The sequence below is a fragment of the Euleptes europaea genome, chromosome 1 (genome assembly GCF_029931775.1).
Source record: "Euleptes europaea isolate rEulEur1 chromosome 1, rEulEur1.hap1, whole genome shotgun sequence".
NCBI lineage: Eukaryota > Metazoa > Chordata > Lepidosauria > Squamata > Sphaerodactylidae > Euleptes > Euleptes europaea.
Genome location: NC_079312.1, coordinates 19,282,856 through 19,308,581, shown reverse-complemented (window position 1 = coordinate 19,308,581; position 25,726 = coordinate 19,282,856). Strand labels below are relative to the sequence as shown.

The 25,726-nt window shown below is 43.7% G+C and overlaps 2 protein-coding genes across 2 annotated transcripts in view; one reads left to right on the top strand and one right to left on the bottom strand.

Moving 5' to 3' along the window:
- Positions 1-3,874: 3,874 nt before the first annotated feature.
- Positions 3,875-12,095, bottom strand: LOC130473031 (E3 ubiquitin-protein ligase TRIM39-like). Its single transcript, XM_056844552.1, has 7 exons — positions 11,568-12,095; positions 10,245-10,340; positions 8,895-9,125; positions 7,857-7,879; positions 6,583-6,701; positions 5,436-5,468; positions 3,875-4,392 (listed from the first exon to the last, which is right to left on the bottom strand). Exons 1-7 carry the CDS (start codon positions 12,093-12,095, stop codon positions 3,875-3,877), a joined length of 1,548 nt encoding a protein of 515 aa, XP_056700530.1.
- A 2,906-nt stretch (positions 12,096-15,001) lies between these two features.
- The window catches only part of LOC130473021 (E3 ubiquitin-protein ligase TRIM7-like), a 28,342-nt gene continuing 17,617 nt past the window's right edge, over positions 15,002-25,726 (top strand). The window contains 1 exon segment of the mRNA XM_056844541.1: positions 15,002-15,427. Within this exon segment, the coding sequence (XP_056700519.1) occupies positions 15,002-15,427 (426 nt within the window).

The window sequence follows — 25,726 nt, the reverse complement described above, 5'->3', positions numbered from 1 at the left end:
CGTTGGTTACTGGAGCATATGAGAGAATTTCAGAAGAAAATCAGCTTGTGTTTCATAGATTACAGCAAAGCTTTTGACTGTGTGGATCATGAAAAGCTATGGCTGGTTTTAAAGGAAATGGGTGTGCCACTATATCTGATAGTTTTGATGCACAACCTGTACTCTGGACAAAAGGCCACGGTTAGGACAGAATATGGAGAAACAGAATGGTTTCTAATTGGCAAAGGTGTTAGACAAGGATGCATTTTACCTCCCTATCTCTTCAATCCATATGCAGAACATGTCATTAGGAAAACTGGATTCAATTTAGATGAAGGTGGAGTGAAAATTGCGGGGAGGAACATTAACATTTTGAGATATGCCAATGATACTACATTACTGGCAGAACATAGTGAAGACTTGATACAACTAACTGCTGAAAGTTAAAGGAGAAAGTGCCAAAGCAGACCTATAGCTGAACATCAAGATGACAAAAGTAATGACTACAGGAGAGTTACTCAACTTTAAGGTTGACAATGAGGAAATTGAAATTGTTGAAGATTTTCTATTCCTTGGCTCCATCATCAACCAAAAGGGAGACTGAAGCCAAGAAATCAGAAGGCGATTGAGACTGGGAAGGGCAGCCATGAAGGAGCTAGAAAAGATTCTTAAATGTAAGGATGTGTCACTGGCCACTAAGATTAAGTTAATTCACGCCATTGTATTCCCTATTACTATGTATGGATGTGAAAGCTGGACAATGAAGAAAACCGATATGAAGAAAGTAGATTCCTTTGAAATGTGGTGTTGGAGGAGAGTGCTATGGATACTGTGGACTGCCAAAAAAAAAAACCAAATCAGTGGGTTATAGAACAAATCAGGCCTGAACTGACCCGAGAAACTAAGATGGCTAAACTGAGGCTGTCGTACTTTGATCACATTGTGAGAAGAGTCACTGGAAAAGACAATCATGCTAGGAAAATTTGAAGGCAGCAGGAAAAGAGGAAGACCCAACAAGAGATGGATTGACTCTATAAAGGAAGCCACAGCCCTCAATTTGCAAGATCTGAGCAAGGCTGTTAAGGATAGGACACTTTGGAGGACATTGATTCATAGGGTCGCCGTAATTTGGAAGCGACCTGATGGCACTTAACACACACACATTCTAGCATATAGGAATTCGTTTTGCTCAAAAAGAAATTTAGGGTTGAACCTAAATCATTATCATCAATCATCCTCCATCATCAATCCTCCTCCTACTCCATTCTCCTCCTCATCAAATTTATTCAATTATTAGGCCGCCCTTTCCCGACCAGGTCGGGTTCAGAGCTGCTTACTGAATCAGTATAGTATATCCTTTAAAACTACACCATCAGTTAACCATCACCAGTGCCCTTAAACTCATGAACAGCAACACTAATCCACCCACATAGAGAATAAACAGTTCATAAACATTTCCAAAAATAGAAGAAAAAGAGGCGGAAAGGAAAACGGAGGGAGGGCAGCAGAATAGAAACTGTCACTGTCCTCAGTGGAACAACTCAGTGGAACAACTCAGTCTTCCAGGCCCTGTGAAATTAACAACTGTGAACATCTTACAAAAAAACAACAACTGCATAAACAGAGATGTTTGGTAAGACCCACCCCACCCCGGGATATTATTATTATTATTATTATCAACAACAACAACAACATTTCTACCCCGCTCTCCCCAACCCGAAGGTCGGGCTCAGAGCGGCTTACACAGTCTAAAAACACAATAAAGCAATAACTCATTAAAATAATTTTAAGATAATTTAAAATAGCCCAGTAATGCCCCTCAATGGCGTCAAAACTCCAGAGACAGATATTTGTATAAATTAATCTAACCACACCCTAAGGTGGTCTTGAAGGGGTGGTGCTCAGCAGCGGGGAAAGGGTGGGGGGAGGACTAGGGAGGCCAGTAATTATATTTGTGCTTCTTCTCTTCACCCAGTGGTGAACCCTTCCATCTCTCACTGGATCTTCCCATCACTGTTTTTCTTTTTAAAAGGTGCACTAAGAGAAAGATATTCTTTGAGAGCATTTGAAGAAGACAACAAGGGACTCAAGACTGAAAACTACAGCTTGATATACAAGGAGAGGAGTGTCACATAAAAATTTTAGAGGGGATGAAGATCATTGACCAAGTTAAATATTTAGGTATCTGGATAAGTAAAGATCAAAAGGAAAACATGAGCCAATTACCCGCGGAATGATACTCCAAATTCACTCTTGGCAGAAACTTAAGATTTCTTTTTTTGGTAGGATCAACTTAATTAAGATGAAGATCCTTCCTAAATTAATTTTTTTATTCAAAAATTTGTTTATTGAGATTCCAAAAAAAATTATTTTAGAATGGCAACAGATCGGCAATAAATTTATTTGGCAGAATAAAAAACCAAGAGTTAAATACAATATTTTATTCGATTCAAGAGCGAAAGGTGGAACGGGGCATCCGAATTTTAATGGATATTATTTAGCTCCTGAAATAGAAGGTTTAAAAGCCTAAATCGCCCCTGAAGATAATTTATCGTTAGTAAATACTGAACAAGATTTTATACAGTTTCCATTGGAGAAATTGTTATGGATGGAAAATAATCACAGAAAAAAGTATTACAACAATGATAATAGGGTTGTTCATACCTTAACAAACGTATAGGATCAGATAAGGCACAAATAAATACCAGGAAAATCCTTATTAGCATCTATTATGGCAGATATGACGATGGCGAAGATAGCTAAACAATCTTGGCTTACCTATAAATTAAACGATTATGGTAAATATAAATATTGGTTTAAAGACCAACAAATTATCTCTTATATAGAACTCCATAAGGAAAGCAGAAAAGTATTATCCCCTTTCTGATACCTTCAAATAAGAAATTATTTAGTATCTCTGGTTAAAAATAATAAATTAATTCCTAGAGCCCTAAATGAATTTGAACAATTATTGATTTCAAGCAAATTTTCCGTGAGTACAATTTATGCTATTTTATTACAAAAAAATAGGCCAAATAAGCCTCTGTACAACAGAAATGGAGCAATAAATTGGGATATGAACTAGATGAAAAGAAATGGGCATTTATACTCATGAAGGGTTTTAATTTTACTATAAGCCTCACATTTAGGGAAAACATATTTAAAATGATACATATGTGGCAACTTTCTCCCAACAGAATACAAAAAATGCTGAACCTTGACAAAGATGCTAGTAATTGTTGGTACTGCAATCTTGCTGAAGCCGATTTCCTACACATGTGGTGGGGTTGCAGAAGAGCTAAGGCATATTGGAAGAAGTTGATCCAAATTATAAATAGCAGTCTCTAAATAAATATTCCCGCAAATCCTGAGACCGTTTTACTAAATTATACACCAGATATACAAAAAGATCTACAACACATATCCCTTCATATGTTAACAACAGCTAGAATTAAATTTGCAAGATATTGGAAACAAATTCCCTGATCTAAACAATTGGATAGATAAGGTAAAACAAACTTATGTATTAATTAAGCTGACCTATTATAAAAATGATAAAGATATGAAAGATTTAGATGCTGTCTGGATCCCAATAATCTCCAGAATGGAAAAAACTTTCAAAAATCTAGAATGTGGAGAGGAAGACAAGTAATGTTTTTGCTGTCTTTAATTTGTATAGCTGAGATCGTTATCTTTTATTATCATTACTTTTAACTGTAACGGTATGTAATTTTATTTAATTTTTGTTTCCCCCCCCCCACAATTTTATGTAAAAGTGTAATTTTTCTGTATGTAATAAAGTTTATTAAAAAAAACACCAGTGTCAGGATGGGACCTTTAGGGTCACAGAAGCAGCAGGTGCTGATGGCTTGGCTAGGATTTGCTTCTCCCTGTCTCATGGACAGATCCTGAGATGAGATTTCTTCCAAAGACAAAACAAAGGGTAGAATCCCAGCCAGGATGAGTCTACTATTGAGGCTTCATGGAGCAAGGCTGTTGTATCAGCATCAAAAAAAGACACCTGTTTCCCCATGAAGTTCAGAAACACCCGGATCCTTTTGGGTTCCCCTTTTAGATGCAGAGGAGGATAGTTGGGGTAGGTGACAACCCGGTACCGCCTATTCCACTTCCCAATCGCCCAGACACCTGTCTCAGGCCCTGGGGATTCATTTCTTTTAATGTCTATGCATGCACTAAAGATGCCCACTGCCCACCCTTCTTTGCTCCCCACCTCCACATCCCAGTAGTACATCTTTGATGTAAGACACCCTTTGCCCCGTACATGTTGCTGGTAATTGAATGTCCTACAGCTAATGGGCTGAGCCAGCCGTTTGTTTCTCAGTGTCAAGCGTTTCCGGTCATTCGATATGAGGAGCTGAGGATTGGCTGTGTCTGGATCCAGAGTCACATTTGCTAGGGAGGAGAAGAAATAAAATAAGACGTTTCCAAGCATTGATTAAGCTGGAATGAAGATTTAACAGCTTACCCCAGTAACGCACGCTTACTACTTCCTACCAAAATGAGGACTTCCCTCCACCTAACAAGGGGGATTCCATCACTTCTCTCTGCCAAGTATGGACCTTTCTCTGGCAGTAGGAGAATTAACCCTGCAGTGGGTTGCCTCCTCCTTCCAAGGTTCATTCTAAAGAGGGTGAAAAATCCCACCTCAGAATGTGCTCATGAAACATGGGGATGCAAATCCCAACTTGCGGGTCCTGCTAGCCAAGCCACCAGCAACTGCTGCTGGGGTGGCCATGGAGGTCCCATCCAAACACCTTTTCCTTCCCCAGGCTTCACATTTCGTGGCTATGCCAACCCATAATGTCAGCCAACTCCATTTTTTGTTTGTAATTACTGTGACCATTTGTATGCAGGGGGGGAGGGGGACCAACTATTTCCCCCAGCGTTGCAGAACTGCAAATTGTATCCTGGGCTGGGGACCTGTTTGGCAGATATTTTAAAAAAAAATGAGCCAGGGTTAGTTCTTGGCTATTCAATATAAGGCCTAAGGACCCCAGACCCAGTAGAGAAGACCTGGAACAAAGATTGCCATGGAGCAAAGACAATCGTACAATCAGACAAGTCTCCTACTAAAAGGATAATAAAACCCAAACTAACACGTCTACTGGAAGCAGCTCTATCAAAAGCTTTCATCCCCCTGAATTTGAACACAAACAGTCCAAGATGAAGAATGGGACATTTAAAACCCTGTCTCTTCACAATAGTCAAGGCAAGTTCTGAACACTTCGTGCCAATTTCCAGTGGTCAGGAGCTGCAATGGCGGTGAGGTTTGATCACTGCCAGAATGCAAAAATAAGTGATCAGAAATAGGAAGTGCTTCATTCCCCTTGTCAAGTTCAGTGGTTGCTCCAGAGTAACACACTTTCATACAACAAAAAGAAAAACACCCACAAAACAACTTTTCACAGTCTCCTCCTTGGGTTCCTTAGATTTACCTTTACGTAGCTGGTACTCCTGTGGCACAGTATCTGGGAAGAAAAAGGAGAAGGGATTCAGTGCCAACTATTATGCTTACGGCATATATGTAACCCTGTTAATGCGGGTTCTGAGGGGCACTGATACAGCCACACAAGACAGAGAGCAGACCCCTCTAATGCTGCCCAAAACTTCTGGATGGCTGACCGAGCTCTGAAAGAAACTGCCCACAAGCAATGAACTTGGGCTGCTCTTCCACACAGTGAGGATTCTGTGTGGCATTGGCCATGATAGCGGAACATCCAAACAGAAGTTTTTTTGCTTCAGCTCCCCACAGCTGCTATTCCCCCTACCTCTTTTTTAAAAACCTGCAAACTACCAGTTCTCCTTCTGGCTGAGTATCTCTCTTTCTACAGAAGTTCACACAGGGCCAGCAACTTTGGCTGCACCCACTGTATCCCTTGTCTGTCAAGGTGCAGGCAAAGGGCTCTTTCACTCTTTTCTCCCCAGTGAAAAATGTAAGAAAAGCTTTGGTATTATGCATTTCACCTCCTTCTGTGACCTTGGCAAAGGGCTCTTAACTCTCCCCAGCATTCCAGGGGAAATACTGATAAAGCTCTGGCATTTCTCCCCTTGGGCACCCCATCTCCCATCTCATTTGCTTGAGGTACAGAAAATCTAAGACTGGATTTCAAGTAATATGTCGTTTAGCCCTAGATTTAGTGAAATACAACAGAATAAGGAGCGTACTGATAGGAAATTGTATAAAACTATCCCCAAGGGGGAAAATATGCAGCAACGCGACCACTAGCAATTAATATGTAAGACTCCACAGTCAAGCATGCATTTTAGCTTTTATGCACAAATTATCCAATCACATACTATATTTATATACTGTATGTGATGGGATAATTTGTGCATAAAAGCTAAAATGCATGCTTGACTGTGGAATCTTACATATTAATTGCTAGCGGTCGCGTTGTTATAGATTTAGTGAAAGCAGAAGATTCACATGAGGTTGAAGACCACTGAGAAAGGGAACAGGAACACAGGTGATGGAAGCAAAATTCATGCATTCCCACCTGACCTGGAACACGGAGTAGTATTCCCACAGAGAGATTCCACCAGCTCCTACTTAGGAGCCAGCCTGTAACAACACTTCTCTACCTTTCAATTTCTTCATGATATTTTTCAGAGCAGGAACGATGCCACAGAATTCCCAGACTTTCCATTTCAGTGCAGGAGGGAAAGCGATCAGATTCTCATACTTCTCCTTCTGCTCACACCTGAAGAGAAAAAGTTATTTTTTAAAGAAAAAGCCATCAAAAACTTTCAAAGAAAGGCAAGGAAGATATTTTCCTGAATCAGGAATACAAGCTGCTTTACCTCCTCACAGTTTATGTGTAGGTGAGTGGAACCAACGTAGATGCACCTCCCTTTTTCCATTGCACTTGGAATTTTAAGCACAGTCTACGTATAGCCCACCGTCTACCAAACCAGAAACTCTGCCTTTCTTTTGGCCCTTGGGTAGGATCATACTAGGGCAGAGGTCCCCGACATGAAGCCTATGGGCATCATGGCTCCTGGTGCCTGACAAGTTTTTTAGAAAGTAGCTGGGGCCAAATGGGGGCATTTGCCCAGCAGGGCTTCTGATTGGTTCAGTAAAGGTCTCAGAATTATTGTAAATCTTGACCATACATAGGGAGCAAAAGATACAGGCACATATGTGGTCAAAATTTTGATGGAAGGTGGGGAAAATGACTGTTTCCAAAGGTGCTGTGAAAGGCATATTGGCAGTGGGCCTTTACAGAAGGCAAATGATACAGCATTTCAACATTAAGACTTATCTGAAACACACAGCTGCCAGAGGGGTACCTGTGTTGGCCCCCTATAAGACAAAAAGTCTTATAGTAAAGATTTGTTACATAAATATTCCTTATCATCATTATATTAAAAAAATAAATGAACATGTTGGTAGAATTGCTTAGCACACCTTGATTTAAGTGTGGTAGGGCCACGGGGAGGCCTAATAAAGTTGCTTTAGGGATCAGTTCTTAAGTCCAGGATATTGCAGCAGCTGGACTAGTATCTGGGAGAACCAGTTTCAAGTAGCCCTGTGTCATGGAAACTCCCTGGGTGACCATGAGCCAGTCACTCTCTCTCAGCCTAACCTACCCCCCACAGGATTGCTGTGAGGTTAAAATGGAGGAGAGGAGAACAACGTAAGCCCCTCTGGGACCCTGTTGAGAAGAAATGCAGGATATAAATGAAAGAAGAAAATAAATATGTAAATATAGGCTGTTCGTTAACCTGACCTGGAAGACCTAGGTTAGCTAAGCACACACATTGCCCATCCTTGAACAAATGGTTTGTTGTTCAGTGTTAGCTGAACTTTTCCCTCCCAGCATCACAGAGCATGAAGATCAATGGAATCCACTTACCTCCGCATGGTACTTGTAACATCCTAGTGGAGAAAGAAAGAAGAAGGAACTCAGAATCAGCTGATTCAGGACAGAGAGAACAGAGAACTTCTTCACATAATTAACCTAATGTACAATTAACCATTGCTAGGAAAAGTTGAAGGCAATAAGCAAAGAGGAAGACCCACCATGAGATGGTTTGACTCTATAAAGGAAGCCACGGGCCGGCCCTCAGTTTGCAAGACCTGAGCAAGGCTGTTAATGATTGGACTTTTTGGAAGTCATTAATTCATAGGGTTGACATGAGTCAGAAGCGATTTGACAGCACTTAACACACACACAATTAACTATTGCTGGATTGGGCGGGGGGGTGGCCACAGGTTTTCAAACAATTTGATGAATCAATGACAGGGGAGCAGCCTTCCAGTCACTCTTGGCCATGAGAACTCAGTGGAAACTGCAACTTCAGAGGCAGCGTACAGGGGAGGGCGGATGCCTCTGTGGCCTCCTTGGGGGCTCCCCAGAAGATGTCGCTGGCCTCTGGGCTAGACAAGCCCTGGGTCTGATCCATCAGAGCCAGCATGGTGTGGGGATTGTGGTGGTTTGGAGCGGTGGACTCTAATCTGGTGAACTGGGTTTGTTTCCCCGCTCCTCCACATGAAGCCAGCTGGGCGACCTTGGGCCAGTCACAGTTCTCTCAGAACTGTCTCAGCCCCACCTACCTCACAAAGCATCTGTTGTGGGGAGAGGAAGGGAAGGAGACTATAAGCCGGTTTGATTCTCCTTAAAAAAGGTAAAGGAAGTTGGCACATAAAAACCAACTTCTTCTTCTCACATTCCTTCTGTGGAAATCTCTTGGGGCTTGGAAAGTGGGGCCTTCTAGCTCCAATGTGCCCAGGTGATGCCAGTATGCCTAAGACATACTGTACGTCACAAAAACTGGGGTGAGGATGTCCCTTCATCAAGCAGAGGTAAAATGCTATTTCAAGAATAGAAACTCTCCCAGAGAGAAAGCAGCAACATGAAGGGGAACGGCTCTGTCCCTAGCTACAGTCTTACCTGCAAGAGTTCGCTTGCTGTCTGCTGGCACTTCTCCTCCAACTCCTGGATGATATCATCAAGGGAAGATAGTTCCTCAGAGATGCTGGCCAGGTGCTTATCCCTGTTCTTTACAATCTCCTCCTCCACTCCTTTCATTTGGGCCAGCAGCGAGTTTTCTTGTTTTTTGAGAAACTGCCACAGTGCACTGAACCCAGCCACCATCTTTTGTTTCTCTGCTTCAGTTTGTTTCTGAGGCAAGCAGATTAAAAGAGAGAAGAAAAGAAGGTCAGAAATAGCTGGTCTAGGTTGAGCTGGTATACTTTGTGGACTGTACATGACTCTATATCAAGAACCAGACTTTGGAAGAAGTTGGAATGCTCCTCCATAGACCGTAGGCTCCTGTTCTTGATTCGTACTTTGCACGAAAATACAACCCTTCGGGTGAGATACAGCAAACAAGGGCACCTTTCAGGAGTAGTTAACACCTACAAAGGAGTAAAACAGGGTTGCATCTTGGCATTCAAGCTGTTTAACTATTATATCAATAATATAGTCAACAACCTAAGAGATCCCCAACACTAGCACATCGTGCTATCTTTACCTTATTACAGTCCAAGTCAAACTTCCTCACATAGACCCCCCTCTTCAAATCCATTTGCCTCAGTATCCGAAGTGAGTGTGACAGGGAATGCTCTCTTCCACTGGATTTTGATACTAAGACTTCTCCAGATACTCAGCAAATTTATTACATTGTCAGAGAAAGATCTGACAATTTTACTGGCTAGCCATATGTTTCACATTTGGTATCGACATTATTTGACAACTGACAAGCAACGGTATTTTATATTTGACTGTGTCACTGATGACATGCACTGCTTGAAAATTTACTTCCAACAGACTTTGGTATTTGAAAAACCTGCCCTTAAACAGGTGACAAAACCAATCTAATTTTGGACTGAGAATATGAATTTTTAAACTATTTGTTTCAGCTCCTATAACAAATCTATTCATCTCAACTTAATATAGTGTTTACAGATGGCTGCTAAAATAGCTTTTTTTAAACCCACAAATCCCCCAGCTGTCTCTGAATGGGTGGACTTTGGAAGGTGGTTGTTATGACCAAATCAACTTATGCTTATAGAAACACCCCCCCCCCCAAAAAAAAACACTTATCTTTAGGTTAGTGGGGAAATTGTCATTTTTGATCAAAAGTTGTACTACTAAAGAAAAAGCTAATTTATATTATATTCTAACGTATGGTTTCAACCTTTGTAAACTATAAATCTTGTGAATGTTTTTATGTTTAGCATATTTTTAATTGATAACATTTTTTAAAAAACCTCAAAGGACAACAAAGTGACAACTCACAAGCAGGTCTTCACTTTCTTTTTCTGTCTCTGTTTTGTATGCCAGGATTTTCTCTCTCTCTGTTCTCAGATTTTCCAGACAACTACAAATCTGAACCTGAAAAGGAAAAAGTGTTCAATTGTACTGACTTGTAAAAGGTTTCTTGCTTTATTCGTCAAAACCACCATAAAACTAGGATGCTGAACTGATGGACATGTTCACACCCAACCACACCCAAACCCATTGGAAATTAATTAAATAAATTAAACTGGAATTGATGTTCAATTTGCCAATACAGTGCAGCAGATAGCAGAGTCTCAGGCTAGGAGGAAGCAGGAAACAAATGATGTCAGGCTAGGAGGAAGCAGGAAACAAATGATGTTTACTGGGGGATCTTCAGAACAGCCACTTTCTCTTAGCCTAACTTGCTTTGCAAGATGGTCATAGGGATAAAAAGGGGGAGGAATGTTCCAAATATGTTTTTGATCCAATGAACCAAGTTTTTTCCCTGCATTGTGCAGGGGGCTGGACTAGATGACCCTTGAGGTCACTTCCAGCCCTATGTTTCTATGGCACCCTGAGAAATCTGGGAAGGATAAAAATGTCACAGATTACTAGAACCAGGGCCCTGCAATAGAAACCTGCCATTTATTAGGATATATAAGAAGCAGAAGAGACACTAAGGGAAGGAAGGGAAAGAACTGCAGATGAGAAGGGCAAAAGAGCTCCTGGAACCTGTTGCTTTTCTTCATAGACATGAGTCTGAGCTAAAAAAAATTTTTCTTTCCCCTGCTGTGGGGTTCGTATGGTGGAGCCTCTCCGCATTTAAGTTCCTCCACCATTTATGCACGGGAGGTTTTGCCTTGGATCTGCCGCTCTCTAGATACACATTACACAGAGAGGTGCACATTTCCCCCATCCAGATTCTCAAAACTCTGCATGAGAGTTCATTTTTGAGTTCTGAGAATTCAGATGGGGAAAAATGTGCATCTAGAGCAGCGGTTCCCAAAGTGGGCAGTACCACCCCCTGGGGGGCGGTGGGATTTCCTTGGGGGGGGATTAAGAGGGGGGACTAAGAGGCAAGGGGGCAGCAGGAGGGTGCCATTCAACTGTGTTGTTGGACAGGATAGGGGGCGCTGGGGTTGAGCTTGTGGAACCAAGGGGGCGGTGGCCCGAAAGGTTTGGGAACCCCTGATCTAGGGAGTGGCAAATCCAAGGCAAAACCTCCCATGCACAGCCTTCCATCTGCTCTCTTCTAGGGCTGAAACTAGGGCCAGCTCCTTCCTCCGCAGAAAAGTTTTATCCCCCTTGCCAAAAGCCTCAACGCAACCCCCTGAAACCCACCTGGTACTCCTGGGCGGCTTCTTCCAAGGGAAGGACGCTGTGGTCGCGGTGCTCCTTGGATCTGTCGCAGACCACGCAGATGGGGGCTCCGTCGTCCTTGCAGAAGAGCTTCAGGGGCTCCCGGTGGGTCCGGCAGCTGCGCCCGGCTTCCCCCGCCAGGTCTTTGGCGATGTCCGTCACCTTGGCCAGCTGCCTGTTGAGCTTCCAGCTCCTCGGCTGGATGGCCACCCGGCAGTGGGGGCAGAGAGGGACCCCCGCCCCCCAGCTCCCCGCTATGCAAGCCTGGCAGAAATTGTGGCCGCACTCCAGGATCACCGGCTCGGTGAAGAAGTCCAAGCAGATGGCGCAGGTGACTTCTTCCCGGAGCCTCTTCCTGGAGCCCTGGGCAGCCATGGCTCCCGCACCAGCGCCCAGCCCGGCCAGTTGCGCTTTCTCGCCTGCGGAATGGGAAGGCAGGGCGGACCGGGAAGTGCTAGGCGAGAAAACGGGCCGAGAGGGAAGGGGACGGAGGGAGGTCCCCTTGACCATGACCGCACTTGTCTTCCCAGCGATGGATTAAAAAATACCAAGACCACGGTCACACAGCCCGGATAACCTACAAGAACCAATGAACTCTGACCGCGAAAGCCTTCGACAATGTATTAAGAGTTTGAAAAGGTTATACAAAAATACTGTGCGCACTTTCTGGGTATTCCCACCGAGGCATGAAGAGTTTGAAAACGTTATGAAAAATACTGTGCGCACTTTCTGTGTATTCCCACCGAAGTGTTAAGAGTTTGAAAACGTTATGAAAAAATACTGCGCGCACTTTCTGTGTATTCCCACCGATGTGTTAAGAGTTTGAAAACGTTATGAAAAATACTGTGCGCACTTTCTATGTATTCCCACCGATGTATTAAGAGATTGAAACTGTTATAAAAAAATACTGTTCGCACTTTCTATGTATTCCCACCGATGCATTAAGAGTTTGAAAACGTTATGAAAAATACTGTGCGCACTTTCTATGTATTCCCACCGATGTATTAAGAGATTGAAACTGTTATAAAAAAATACTGTTCGCACTTTCTATGTATTCCCACCGATGCATTAAGAGTTTGAAAACGTTATGAAAAATACTGTGCGCACTTTCTATGTATTCCCACCGATGTATTAAGAGTTTGAAAACGTTATGAAAAATACTGTGCGCACTTTCTGTGTATTCCCACCGATGTATTAAGAGTTTGAAAACGTTATGAAAAATATTGTGCGCACTTTCTATGTATTCCCACCGATGTATTAAGAGATTGAAAACATTATGAAAAATACTGTGCGCACTTTCTATGTATTCCCACTGATGTATTAAGAGATTGAAAACGTTATGAAAAATACTGTGCGCACTTTCTGTGTATTCCCACCGATGTATTAAGAGTTTGAAAACGTTATGAAAAATACAGTGCACACTTTCTATGTATTCCCACCGATGTATTAAGAGTTTGAAAACGTTATGAAAAAATACTGTTCCCACTTTCTATGTATTCCCACCGATGTATTAAGAGTTTCAAAACGTTATGAAAAATACCGTTCACACTTTCTATGTATTACCACCGATGTATTAAGAGTTTGAAAACGTTATGAAAAAATACTGTTCCCACTTTCTATGTATTCCCACCGATGTATTAAGAGTTTGAAAACGTTATGAAAAATACTGTGGGCACTTTTGTGGCCCCTTTAGCTGTGAAGACGTCTTCCAACCATTTATAAGCCGTGGTATCCAAAAACCCTTTTAAAGCAATATTTTTTATAACGTTTTCAAACTTAATACATCGCTGGGAATACAAAGTGCGGTAACCCCCCACAAATTGGCTTTGAAAAGCATTGCTTTAAAAGGGTTTTTGAGGCCACGGCTAAAAAATGGTTCGAAGATGTCTTCACAGCTAAAAGGGCCAAACAAAGTGCGAACAGTATTTTTTATAACAGTTTCAAACTCTTAATACATCGGTGGGAATACATTGACAGTGCAAACAGAATTTTTTATAACATTTCCAAACTTTTGATACATCGGTTCTTGTAGGTTATCCGGGTTGTGTGACCGTGGTCTTGTTATTTTCTTTCCTTATGTATTATGCTGCTTGTATTGTATAGTTTTCTAATTTTGTGATCCTTTTTTTTTTGGCATTGTTTTTAGTACCTGTATTTACTCCAGCCCTAACCTGGATGGCCCAGGCTAGCCTGGTCTCCTCAGATCTTGGTTGCTAAGCAGGGATCAGCTCAGCCACCGGAAGTCTCCCCCTTCAGCAGGGAGTGTGTGTGTGTGTGCGTATGAGTGCGCGTGTGCCCATGTGCGGTCTCTGTGCAAGGAGCTCATGTTGAATGCCCAATGGCATTCAAAGTACTGTAGTTTGAGGCTCTGCGGTGTCGATTAAAAAAATAAATAAATCCATCAGCCTGCAGTATACAAATGTATTTTTCCCCGGAGAGGTACGAAGAGAGCCCATTCTTTTAAAAATTATCCTTCTCTATCAGCAGTTCAACTGAGAATTATCTAAGATAATAGAGAATTATCCCTATCTAAGATCAATAGAGAATTATCCTTCTCTATCAGACCGGAAGCGACTTGACGGCACTTAACACACACATCAGACCCAACAAGAGATGGATTGACCCAATAAAGATGATTCACAGTGGGTAGCCGTGTTAGTCTGTCTGCAGTAGTAGAAAGGTCTGTCTGCAGTAGTAGAAAAGAGCACCTTAAAGACCAGTAGCACCTTAAAGAGTAACAAAAATATTTTCTGGCAGGGTAGGAGCTTTCGTAAGCCACAGCTCACTTCTTCAGAACTTCTTCAGAAGTTCTTCAGAACTTCTGAAGAAGTTCTGAAGAAGTGAGCTGTGGCTCACGAAAGCTCCTACCCTGCCAGAAAATATCTTTGTTACTCTTTAAGGTGCTACTGGACTCTTGCTCTTTTCTGACCCAATAAAGGAAGCCACAGCCTTCAATTTGCAAGATCTGAGCAAGGCTGTCAAAGATAGGACATTCTGGAGGGCTTTCATTCATAGGGTCGCCATGAGTCGGAAGCGACTTGAGGGCACTTCACACACACACATCAGCAGTCCCGGTCCTTTAGAGCCCGCCCACCCACCAACGCAGCCATTTCCTCCAGGGGAAGTGATCTCTGTCGCGCGGAAAGCCAGGAGATCTCCAACCACCCCTCGGAGGCGGGCAACAACTCGGACGCACGGGGCGTTTCGCGCCAGCGGAGATCGCCCCGATCGTTTCCAAGAAAGGAAACTCCCCCTTGGTTCTGGTAGGTTATCCGGGCTGGGTAACCGTGGTGTTGGTATTTTCCAAGTTTCCAAGAAAGTTTCCAAGAAAGGAAACTCTCCCTCTCTGATCGCAAACGAAGGACAAGGAACGGAACCCTCTGCCACTCTTCCTTCCCGCGGCCGAGGCAGCAGCCATGGCGGCCGGGGGTCCCGTCCAGGAGCTCTGCGAGGAAGTCACTTGTCCCATCTGCCTGGAGCATTTCCAGGATCCCATGATCATTGCAGAGTGCGGCCACAATTTCTGCCGAGCCTGCCTGGCCAGGTACTGGAGGGAGGCGTCGGCAGCAGCAGCATCCTGCCCTGTGTGCCAACAAAGCGCCCAGCCGGGGCACCTCCGCCCGAATCGGCAGCTGGCCAACGTGGTCGAAATTGCCAAGAAACTCAGTCTGCAGGGGGAGCGTGGGGCGGAAAGCAAGGGGGGCGTCTGCGAGAAGCACCGGGAGCCCCTGAAGCTCTTCTGCAAGGACGACGGAGCCCCCATCTGCGTGGTCTGCGACCGGTCCAAGGAGCACCGCGACCACCGGGTCATCCCCGTGGAAGAGGCTGCCGAAGAGTATAAGGTAAGGGATAAATAGTTTTTTTTTAAATAATCTTTTTATTCGTTTTCAAAAGAAATGAACCAGAATTGCTAAATATATATCTGCATATATGCATTCCATGCATAGAATAATAACATCAAAAAGAGACAGGGCTGGGGAATGGGAAAAATCCAACCTGTCACACAACTAGTCTTAACATTTAGGTCAATGATATTTAGGACAATGATTCAGCTCAAACCACCCCCCCCTTCTGACTATATATTACTCTTCCTACACACTTGACACTGAGAGACACTGTCCTTCAGTGTTACTCCTCTGAAGATGCCTGCCACAGCTGCTGGCGAAACATCAGGAAAGAAAATACCGAGACCACGGTCACACAGCCCGGATAACCTACAAGAACCAATTTAGGTCTATATTTATAACTATATTTATAACTAAATACCAAGACCATGGTCACACAGCCCGGATAACCTACAAGAACCAATTTAGGTCTATATTTATAACTATACCAGTTCAGAGCTTTCTTGCCTGCTGCACTGAGTTTAGAGTAAACTCTTAAAATTATTAGATAGTCTAGGCCAGTATATGTTTGACATGTGCCTTGACTTGTGAATTGAATATGCCTTGTATGTTAACAGTAACTCAATCTCATTTTTATATATTTGCTAGCAATTAGAATGTTCTAAGGGATAATAAGTGTGTGTCTTAATGGGGAATAGCACTGGATTCTCCTTCCAGAGTTGTCTGTAGATTTGCTCCTATAAGAGATCCTACGGTCCAGCTAAGAAGTGTTGGAGCTTTACAGCGGTGTAAGAAGGAGGCATCCTGTGATCTCCCATCAGCCCTATCGAAAGAAAAAGAGTAGGAAAAAAGAGGAAATCTCTGTAGGGAAAAAGTAAAAACCAAGACTACTTATCACATCCATGTCTGCAGATTCCCCATTAAAAAATCATGGTTCCACTTCCAGCATTTTGTGGTGCCGATCTGACACTATTAAAAACTTGGATCCTCATGGATACTTATTATTTTTACATGGATGATCCCATAATTCACTATCAAGCTGCACATCATGAACAGACTGCTGGACTTGATGGGCCTTGGTCTGATCCAGTAGGGCCTTTCTTATGTTCTTTCTTATGTTCTTATGTATCCATGGTAAACTGGTTGACAGATCACACCCAAAGAGTGCTTGTTAATGGTTCCTCATCCACTTGGAGAGGAGTGACTAGTGGAGTGCCTCAGGGATCTGTCCTGGGCCCTGTGTTGTTCAATATCTTTATAAATGATTTGGATGAAGGAATAGAGGGGATGCTTATTAAATTTGCAGATGATACTAAATTGGGAGGGGTAGCAAATATGGTAGAAGACAAAGCCAGGATACAGGATTATCTTGACAGGCTGGAGAATTGAGCTAAAACCAATAAAATGCATTTCAACAGAGATAAATGTAAAGTTCTGCATTTAGGTAGGAAAAATCAAATGCATAATTATAGGATGGGGGAGACTTGTCTTAGCAGTAGTGTGTGCGAAAAGGATCTTGGGGTCTTAGTGTTGGGTATAGGAAGTGAGTTTCATTTCTGTCAGACAGTCAGGGGTTAATTTGTTTGTATTGATTGTTTAGTCAGACTCAGGATGATGGTGTAATTCAATGTGTCAATAGCCAATTGGTCAGGCAAAACGCCATTGAGGACATGTCCTGGGTCACGTAGAAACCATTGTACTTTATTGCTCTTCTTTTGTTAAAAACAGGAAAAGAAATTGAAATCAGTCTCTCTTTGGATTTTACAGCAACAAGATGCATCATCTCTGCTCACAGGGGCAGAGATGGAAAGCACGAATTAAGCCTTAGATTCCTGCTAGTATTACTAGCAAGTTTTATAGGGAACTAGTTATGTAGAAAGGAATTGTTATTTTGTATCCCAGTTCACCCTACCCTTCAGCAAGTAAAGATTTTGATTTTCTTAAGACAAGGAAAGGCTCTGTCTGCTTATTGTGTGCTGTATTTTACTCTTACCTAACCACAATCAACGATTTATTGAAATAACCTCCAACAAATGGTAGCAGAGAATAGTTGCATGGTTGAAGGTTAATGGTTAGATGCAAAGTCAAACACACACCTTTTGATTTTTGGTTCCATCAGGAACAAAGGATTACAAAGCAGCCCCTCTCTCTCCCAGCGCCTTCCAGTAGAATCTGTGAAAGACTGGAGAGGACGAAAAGGCCGCACTTTGCAAGGCAAGAAACAAAAGGAAAACCTGCAGAGATGACTGAAGAAACTGCTTCCAGCTCAAGCACCACAGCACCCATGGGTCACGTGAGTCTTAATATAAAGTGGAATCAATCGGTTGCCCTACCTGAGCTGAATCAAGTGCCTTTTGCATTGTGGAAAGCAGCTGTTGAAAGTGCATTCAGCATGCTGGAAATAGAATATGTTCTTAAAGAGGACAAACCAGCTGAAACTGACACTAAATACAAGCAGTTCTTAAAAGATGACTCTCAGGCAATGCTCTTATTCATAAATTCCATTGGTGAAGCTGAGTTCACTATTCTCTTAAGTCATAATTCTGCAAAAGAAATATGGGAAGCTCTCATTGAAAAGCATGAAAAGCTAACTAGAGGCCAGATTATAAGCTTAAAGGCCAATTTGTATTCTAAGAAAATGGATCCTAAAGAGAGTCTTGCTGAGCATTTAAAATATATGCAGGATATCGCAACGCAGCTAAAGATTGCTGGTGAAGAGATTCTTGAGAAGGAATTTATAATTATAATCCTGGCAAGCCTGCATCCCAGGTACACACCTGAAAAATGGTGTCTATTAGGAAGAAACGATCTAACGCTGAGTGAAGTGATGCATTCCTTGAAGCAATTTGAAGACGAACTGCAGGAAGTGGAAATGTCTAATAAAATGTCTAATAAAATGAGATTGAATCAGTCAAAGCCTGTGAAATGTTTTAACTGTGGAATTATAGGACACAGATCCTTTGAATGCAGACAAAGTGTTGTAAATCACCCTGCTAGCTCGCAGATTCAAAGTGGCCAGCCAGGGAGAGAAGAAGGAAGAAAAGGTGCGCATTTTAATCAACGGCCAGAAAGCCAGCAACGTGCAAAGCAGGCCACAAGAGGGGGCCACAACAAAGTGAGATTCTCAAGGGTTAGCACCTACTAATGAGGTGGTGGCTGATATACTCACGAAGCCACTTCATAGACAACAGTTTGAATACTTGCGTAATACTTTGTGTTTATATGCCTGATGACAACTGAAACTCAAAAAGGGGTTTGTTGGGTATAGGAAGCGAGTTTCGTTTCTGTCAGATAGTCAGGGGTTGATTTGTTTGTATTGATTGTTTGATCAGACTCCGGATGATGATGCAATTCAATGTGTCAATAGCCAATTGGTCAAGCAAAACGCCATGGAGGACATGTCCTGGGTCACGTAGAAACAATTGTACTTTATTGCTCTTCTTTTGTTAAAGACAGGAAGAGAAATTGCAGTCAGCCTCTCTTTGGATTTTACAGCAACAAGATGCATCATCTCTGCTCGCAGGGGCAGAGATGGAGAGCATGAATTAAGCCTTAGATTCCTGCTAGTATTACTAGCAAGTTTTATAGGGAACTAGTTATGTAGAAAGGAATTGTTATTTTGTATCCCAGTTCACCCTACCCTTCAGCAAGTAAAGATTTTGATTTTCTTAAGACAAGGAAAGACTCTGTCTGTTTATTGTGTGCTATATTTGACTTTGTGTGTGTGTGTGTGTGTGTGTGTGTGTGTGAAGTGCCGTCAAGTTGCAGCCGACTTATGGCGAACTGTTTTTTGGGTTTTCATGGTAAGAGACTAACAGAGGTGGTTTGCCAGTGCCTTCCTCTGCACCGCCACCCTGATATTCCTTGGTGGTCTCCCATCCAAATACTAACCAGGGCTGACCCTGCTTAGCTTCTGATATCTGACGAGATCAGACTCTTACCTAACCACAATCAACGATTTATCGAAATAACCTCCAACACTTAGTAGACCGAACACTGAACATGAATGAGCAGTGTGATGCGGTAGCTAAAAAGGCAAATGCAATCTTGGGCTGCATCTACAGATGTTTAGTGTCTAGATCACACGAAGTGATGATATCACTTTACTCTGCTCTGGTTAGACCTCACCTAGAGTACTGTGTTCAGTTTTGGGCACCACAATTTAAGAAGGATGTAGACAAGCTGGAACATGTCCAGAGGAGGGCAACAAAGATGGTGAGGGGTCTGGGGACCAAGTCCTATGAGGAAAGGTTGAAGAAGCTGGGTATGTTTAGCCTGAAGAGGAGAAGACTGAGAGGGGATATGATAACCATCTTCAAGTACTTGAAGGACTGTCACAAAGAGGATGGTGCCGAGTTGTTTTCTGTGGCTCAAGAAGGTTGGACCAGAACCAACGGGTTGAAACTAAATCAAAAGAGTTTCCATATAGACATTAGGAGGAATTTTCTAACAGAGTGGTTCCTCAGTGGAACAGGCTTCCTCGGGAGATGGTAAGCGCTCCTTCCCTGGAGGTTTTTAAGCAGAGGCTAGATGGCCATCTGTTAGCAATGCTGATTCTGTGCCCTTAGGCAGATCATGAGAGGGAGGGCATCTTGGCCATCTTCTGGGCATGGAGTATGGGTCACTGGGGGTGTGTGGGGGAGGTAGTTGTGAATGTCATGCATTGTGCAAGGGGTTGGACTAGATGACCCTGGTGGTCCCTTCCAGCTCTATGATTCTGTGTCCACAGATTGTATCATAAAGAACACATACCCAGCATATTGTGGCATTTCTATGCCACAAATTATTGTGGAAAAACCCATGGATCCATGTGCTTTCTGCATGGACTATTCCACAATGAAATGCCAAATCAGGTTAAAGCCATGGTGAGAGATTCCATAATAAAGAATCTCACCCAGCACTTTGCAGAGCCATCAAAGCACGAGAACACAAATCTCTCCGCCTTCCTTTAGGAATCCTTTCTCCCGTTGGACCATGAAAGGCCCCCACTTCCTGCTTGGCTGGTTTTCGGCCACCAGTGTCTTTCAAATAATTCCTGTTGGCCGTCTTCAGGTTTCTAGCAATATGTTCCTCGTTGTCTCATCTTATCATGCACTTATAATGTTTTCCCTCCTTTTCATTCACCTCACTTGGAAAGGGATTCATCTTTTTAAAGCAAGCCACCTTGCCTTTGGTTTCTTCCTTTACTCTGCTCCTCAGCCACGCTGGCATCCTCCTAGATTTGATGCGCACTCTGTTTGAGCTTCCGTTACTGTGGATTTCAATAATGCCCAAGCATTCCCAAAAAATGTGACCCTCCTCACCTTCACCTCCCTTTTGATTAACACTCTCTCGGTTTTTCTCTCTTCTGAAATGAAAGCTAATGGCACATGGCAGGGAGGCGTGGATTGGGATGCTAAAAAAGCCCCAAAGCAAGCAAGCCTACCAGGGCCGGTCTAAGGTTTTTTGGCACTGTGAGCCATCTAGTAGCTGAGCGCCCACCTGCTAGCCAGGCCTTCCTCCAGCAGTCGTGTGCAGAGCCATGCCAGCCGAGCCCTCGCACCCTGAGCTAGGCATGCATTGAGCTGCTGCAACTGAGCCAGGCATGCTTGGATCCAGGTGCATCCCAAGCAATTGTTCCCAAGCTTGGTGCACATACCCAGGTGTGGAAGAAAAGGAGCGACTGCTGCCCTGTGAGCTGGGTCAGTGGGGAGCCCATCAGAGGCAGCAGAGCTGGTGGCCACCTGTTCCCCTGCCCCCATGAAGGAGGAAGGGAAGGAGGAGGCAGGCCAGGCAAGCAGGTGGCAGCCCTGGGGCTGGAGGTGTCACTTAGGGTTTCAGCTTGGCACTCCCAGCACCCCCAACTCCATTGGCACCCTAGACCCGGGGTTGCCAGCCTTTTTGGTCCTGCAGGAATTCTGACACTGGCTGGTGGGTGCGACCGCAAAAATGGCTTCCACAGGAAGCGGAGCCAACAACAGAACATCAGCGTCCGAGGTCGTGCAGGACTCTAATTAGTAATTCTTTAACATTTCAGGCGGAAATGTTGCCTGAATGAACATATTGTTTAAAAACATTTTCCTGCATAAACACTGCTTATCTTGAGCCATGCAGTAAAAATCCTTGTGCTGTGGTGGGAGCTGCTGCCAAAGCAACGTGAATCTGCACAGCAATTCCCTGGTAAGTTGCTTTTGCAATTAAAATACCCCCCACACATATACAAACACACATATGCTCTCTCTCTCTCTCACACACACACACTCTCAAGTTTCTGTAGCCCCTGTACCTTTTCACCCACAGGTAAGAAAACATGAGGGTGATTGAAAGCATATTTCACCAGGAAAGGGTCTTCTCTCTACCTCCGCATAGAGTCAGTTCTTTGTGTAGCTCTTGTTTCTGTGTACCTCTAGTTGAGCATCCACATAGCAGTCCCCCCCTTTTCTTTCCCCGACTTCTGAACACTTCAAAAAAATCAGGAATTTAATTCATTTATACGTAACCTTTCTCTACAAAGGAGACCCAAAGAGGCTTACATCACTCTCCTCTCCTTCATTTTATCCTTTCAACAATCCTGTGAGGTAGTTTAGACCAAGATAGGATGACTGGCTTAGGTCACTCAGTGAGCTTCCAATGGCATAAGTGGGGATGCGAACCTGGGACTTCTAGATAATACTCCGACACTCTTAACCACTACAGCACACTGGTTCTCCAATGTGATAACTGAACCACAAAAAAAATAAAAAATAAAAATAAATAAATAAAGGGATTGGAGGAATTTGGGGAGGACATTCTCTTAAACTAGCATAACAAATATTCCTGGTGTCTGCAGTCCATACAAGATCAGAAGTCGGGAGATAAAGGTTTTTTTTCCTATCAGGAATACAACCACCACCCATTTGATGCTGCATATCATTCAACAAGTCTGGGTCTCTCTGTCTAGTTACCTTATAAAATGAAGTAAATCTGAACTTCGGGTCTCTCTTCAGGATAAATTACATGGCTACGTTGAGATTCAGAGGAAGGAGAGAGAAAAAATTATGGCCCTTAAAGCAGACACAGAAAACCAAAGCCAAGACTTGCTTGTAAGTATTGTGTGGTGTAGGCATGTGTATGGGAAGAGCTGTATAGAAAATTCGGATGTGGAAAGTGGGAGTGAAGGCAGCTGTAGGATGTGTTTCTAAATGTTGCTCATCTTCAGAGGAGTAACACTGAAGGACAGTGTCTCTCAGTGTCAAGTGTGTAGGAAGAGTAATATATAGTCAGAAAGGGGTTGGGTTTGAGCTGGACAATGATTCAGCTCAAACCCAACCCCTTTCTGACTATATATTACTCTTCCTACACACTTGACACTGAGAGACACTGTCCTTCAGTGTTACTCCTCTGAAGATGCCTGCCACAGCTGCTGGCGAAACGTCAGGAAAGAAAATACCAAGACCACGGTTACACAGCCCGGATAACCTACAAGAACCAATGACATGATGACATCCAAGCATCTGACCTACTGACCCCTTCACCATTTAAAAGCAATTTAAAAGTGTAGTGTGGGAGGCTGAGATGCTCTTCAAATGGCCGTGGAGGTGTGTGTGGCCATTTTGGCCACTTGAAAAGGCATTTTTTGGGGGAACGAGCTCCTCATCCAGCTACACTGCGGCCTCACGGCATTTTAAATCGCCTCATCAAGCTTTTTAAAAGAGGGGAGAGGCATCAAGGAAATTGTGGCCATTGGGTGCCTTGCCTGGTTGGGCCAATCGGAGAGAAGCAGGGCAGTGCCCATCTGGTGTTTCCTTCCCTCCCACCTTCAGCATGGGAGTCTAGAACCAATCAGTCCCTAAAGAACCAAGCGGGAGTTTTTGGAGGGCACATCAAATTGCCCTTTTCCACCTGCTTCATGCTGCTGGCTCTGGGGGTCACTGTATGTTAGGGAAATATTTATTTATTTAAAACATTTTTATTCCGCCTTTCCACCCGATCAGGGTTCCCGAGGCGGCAAACGTAAAAAAAAACATTAAAACAATCAAAAATACATTTACAATTATAAAACGATTCAATAAAACACACAAACAAGCAACACCAGAAGCAGGAAGGAGGGCCAGTAACCATCAGGCTTAGTTTTGACTGGTGAGCCCCTAATTAGGTGGCAGGGTTAAATGCACGAATTAAATAGTTTTCAGCTCCATCCAGGTAAATTCCTCAATGTTTGTGGGGGCGAGCTCAGTGGGGATGTTTCTTTTACAGGAGAAACTGAAGCTCTAGCACCCACCGTCTTTAAGCTGCTCTAGGACTTCCCATTACTCTATAGTAGAGTCTGAAGCTACCATTTCCTCCTGCACACAGATCTGTCTAGTCAGTGGTCATTCCCGGAGAACTGCAGGTCCCACCTTGAGGTTGGCAACCCCGTGTTGAAGTAAGATAGGTAGGGTAAATTTGGTGAGCACCCTGAGGCATCTGAAGACGAAATGAGTTGACCCAAACCAAACACTTTTTGACCATGCAGCCTTGGTGACGGGCAGCTTTATTCTGAGATCTAGCAGTGGTAAAGCATGATGGGAAGGGGGTAGGGCAGAGACAAGGGGCAGGAAGACAGCCGCATGTGGTCTCTCTAGAGCAGTGGTTCCCAACCTTTTTTTGACCAGGGACCACTAGGACTTTTTAGTTCGGTGCAGGGACCCCAAGGTTCAAAATAAAAATTCCAAGAATTTGAAAATAAACTTTAATCATAACTGTTAGTTAAACATTAAACTTAGAATAATATTTGAATATATATTTTTATAATAGAGAACTTTTAATTGAAAATATTAATGTATTATGGGTTTATAACTTTGTTTCGTGGACCTTAATTTAATTCTCGCGGACCCCTGGGGGTCCACGGACCCCTGGTTGGGAACCAGTGCTCTAGAGGGGCCCAATGACAGGCACTGAATCCCCTCTTCTTTCTCTCTTCCCTGCAGGATGTCGACAGCATCTTGAAGAGGTTAAGTAGATCCCACTGATTTCCCTTCATGATGCTGGGAAGGGTCGGGAGAGCATGTAAGGAACTTGCCTCCAGGGCAGAGACCACAGGACTCTAGACCAGGGGTCCTCAAACGAACGGATCCTGCCCTCGGAGGGCTTTTGTCTGGCCCGGGGACCGAGAAAGCCAGGGTGGCTCCCCCGAAACAGAAGACTGGAAAGAAAAACTGTTGGAATATGCCAGTATGGCTAAGATGACTTTCGAGTTAAATTTAAAGTTTAGTGAATCCACAGAGCAATTTGATGATAAGTGGGCGTCATTCTATACTTATATGAATTGCAACTAATTGAACGAAGTACGCTGGCTTAACCTTTTATAATAGGCTAAGTTTTATTTTATATGTTTTAACTAACTGTTAATTAAATTCTGGATTTTCACATAATAGAACATTAATATGACACAAGTAGAATAACCGAACGATATTTTGCAATTATTTTTAACGCAGAAAATGTTTTAGAATATATCGCAAATGACCAATTTTTTTGTTGTTGTTTACAACTGAGTTTATTTTATAATGTTGAATTGTTTTTATAAACATAACGTTTTACCCCTCCCTTTTTCCCCCCCTGTACCCCTCCAACTATATAAATAAAAATCTTATATATATATTAAAAAAAAAGCCAGGGTGGCTCCTGCTCGCCCCTTCCGGGCTGGGCGCGCCTGGCCCGGAGCCCCGGCTGGGCCCGACTCCGCTCCGCGCTGCCGGTCCGGGCCCCGCGGGACTGCAGGGGAGGAAAGTCCCGGCGTTTGGGCAAGAGGAGGAGCGGGGGGGGGGGGGACAAACAGGCTTTGCGCACGATCCTGTGCACCTGCGCTGGAAAGCCAGGCCTCCCCGGCCCCGCCACCGTTTTCCTTGCCGGGCGAGGGGAGAGCGATCCAAGCGGCTGAGTCAACTCTTTGCCGCCCCTCCCTTGGAAAGTCTGACTCTGGACTCCCTCCGCACAGAACTGGGGAGGGGGGCGCCGGCAGGGTCGCTCTCTCTTTCTGCCACCCTCCCCGCCCACCCGCAAGCTTGGGCCTGAGTAAGGAGGGTGGGGGGCTCCACAAAGCAGGGGTTGTTCCACAAGCCGCAGAAGGCCAGCGCCTGCTCCCAAGGGGCTGCTCTCTGGGACCACCACGTGTTGGGCTTTGGGCCGAAACCAAGGGCGGTTTTGCTGCCTTGGCTTTGCCACTCTGGATGCACATTTTCCCCACCTGAATTCTCAAAATTTTGCCTGGGGGCTGATTGTTGAGTTTTGAGACCTTGGCTGGGGAGAATGTGCCTTTAGAGAGCGGCAAACCCAAGGCAAAACCTCCCCTGCGTTTTC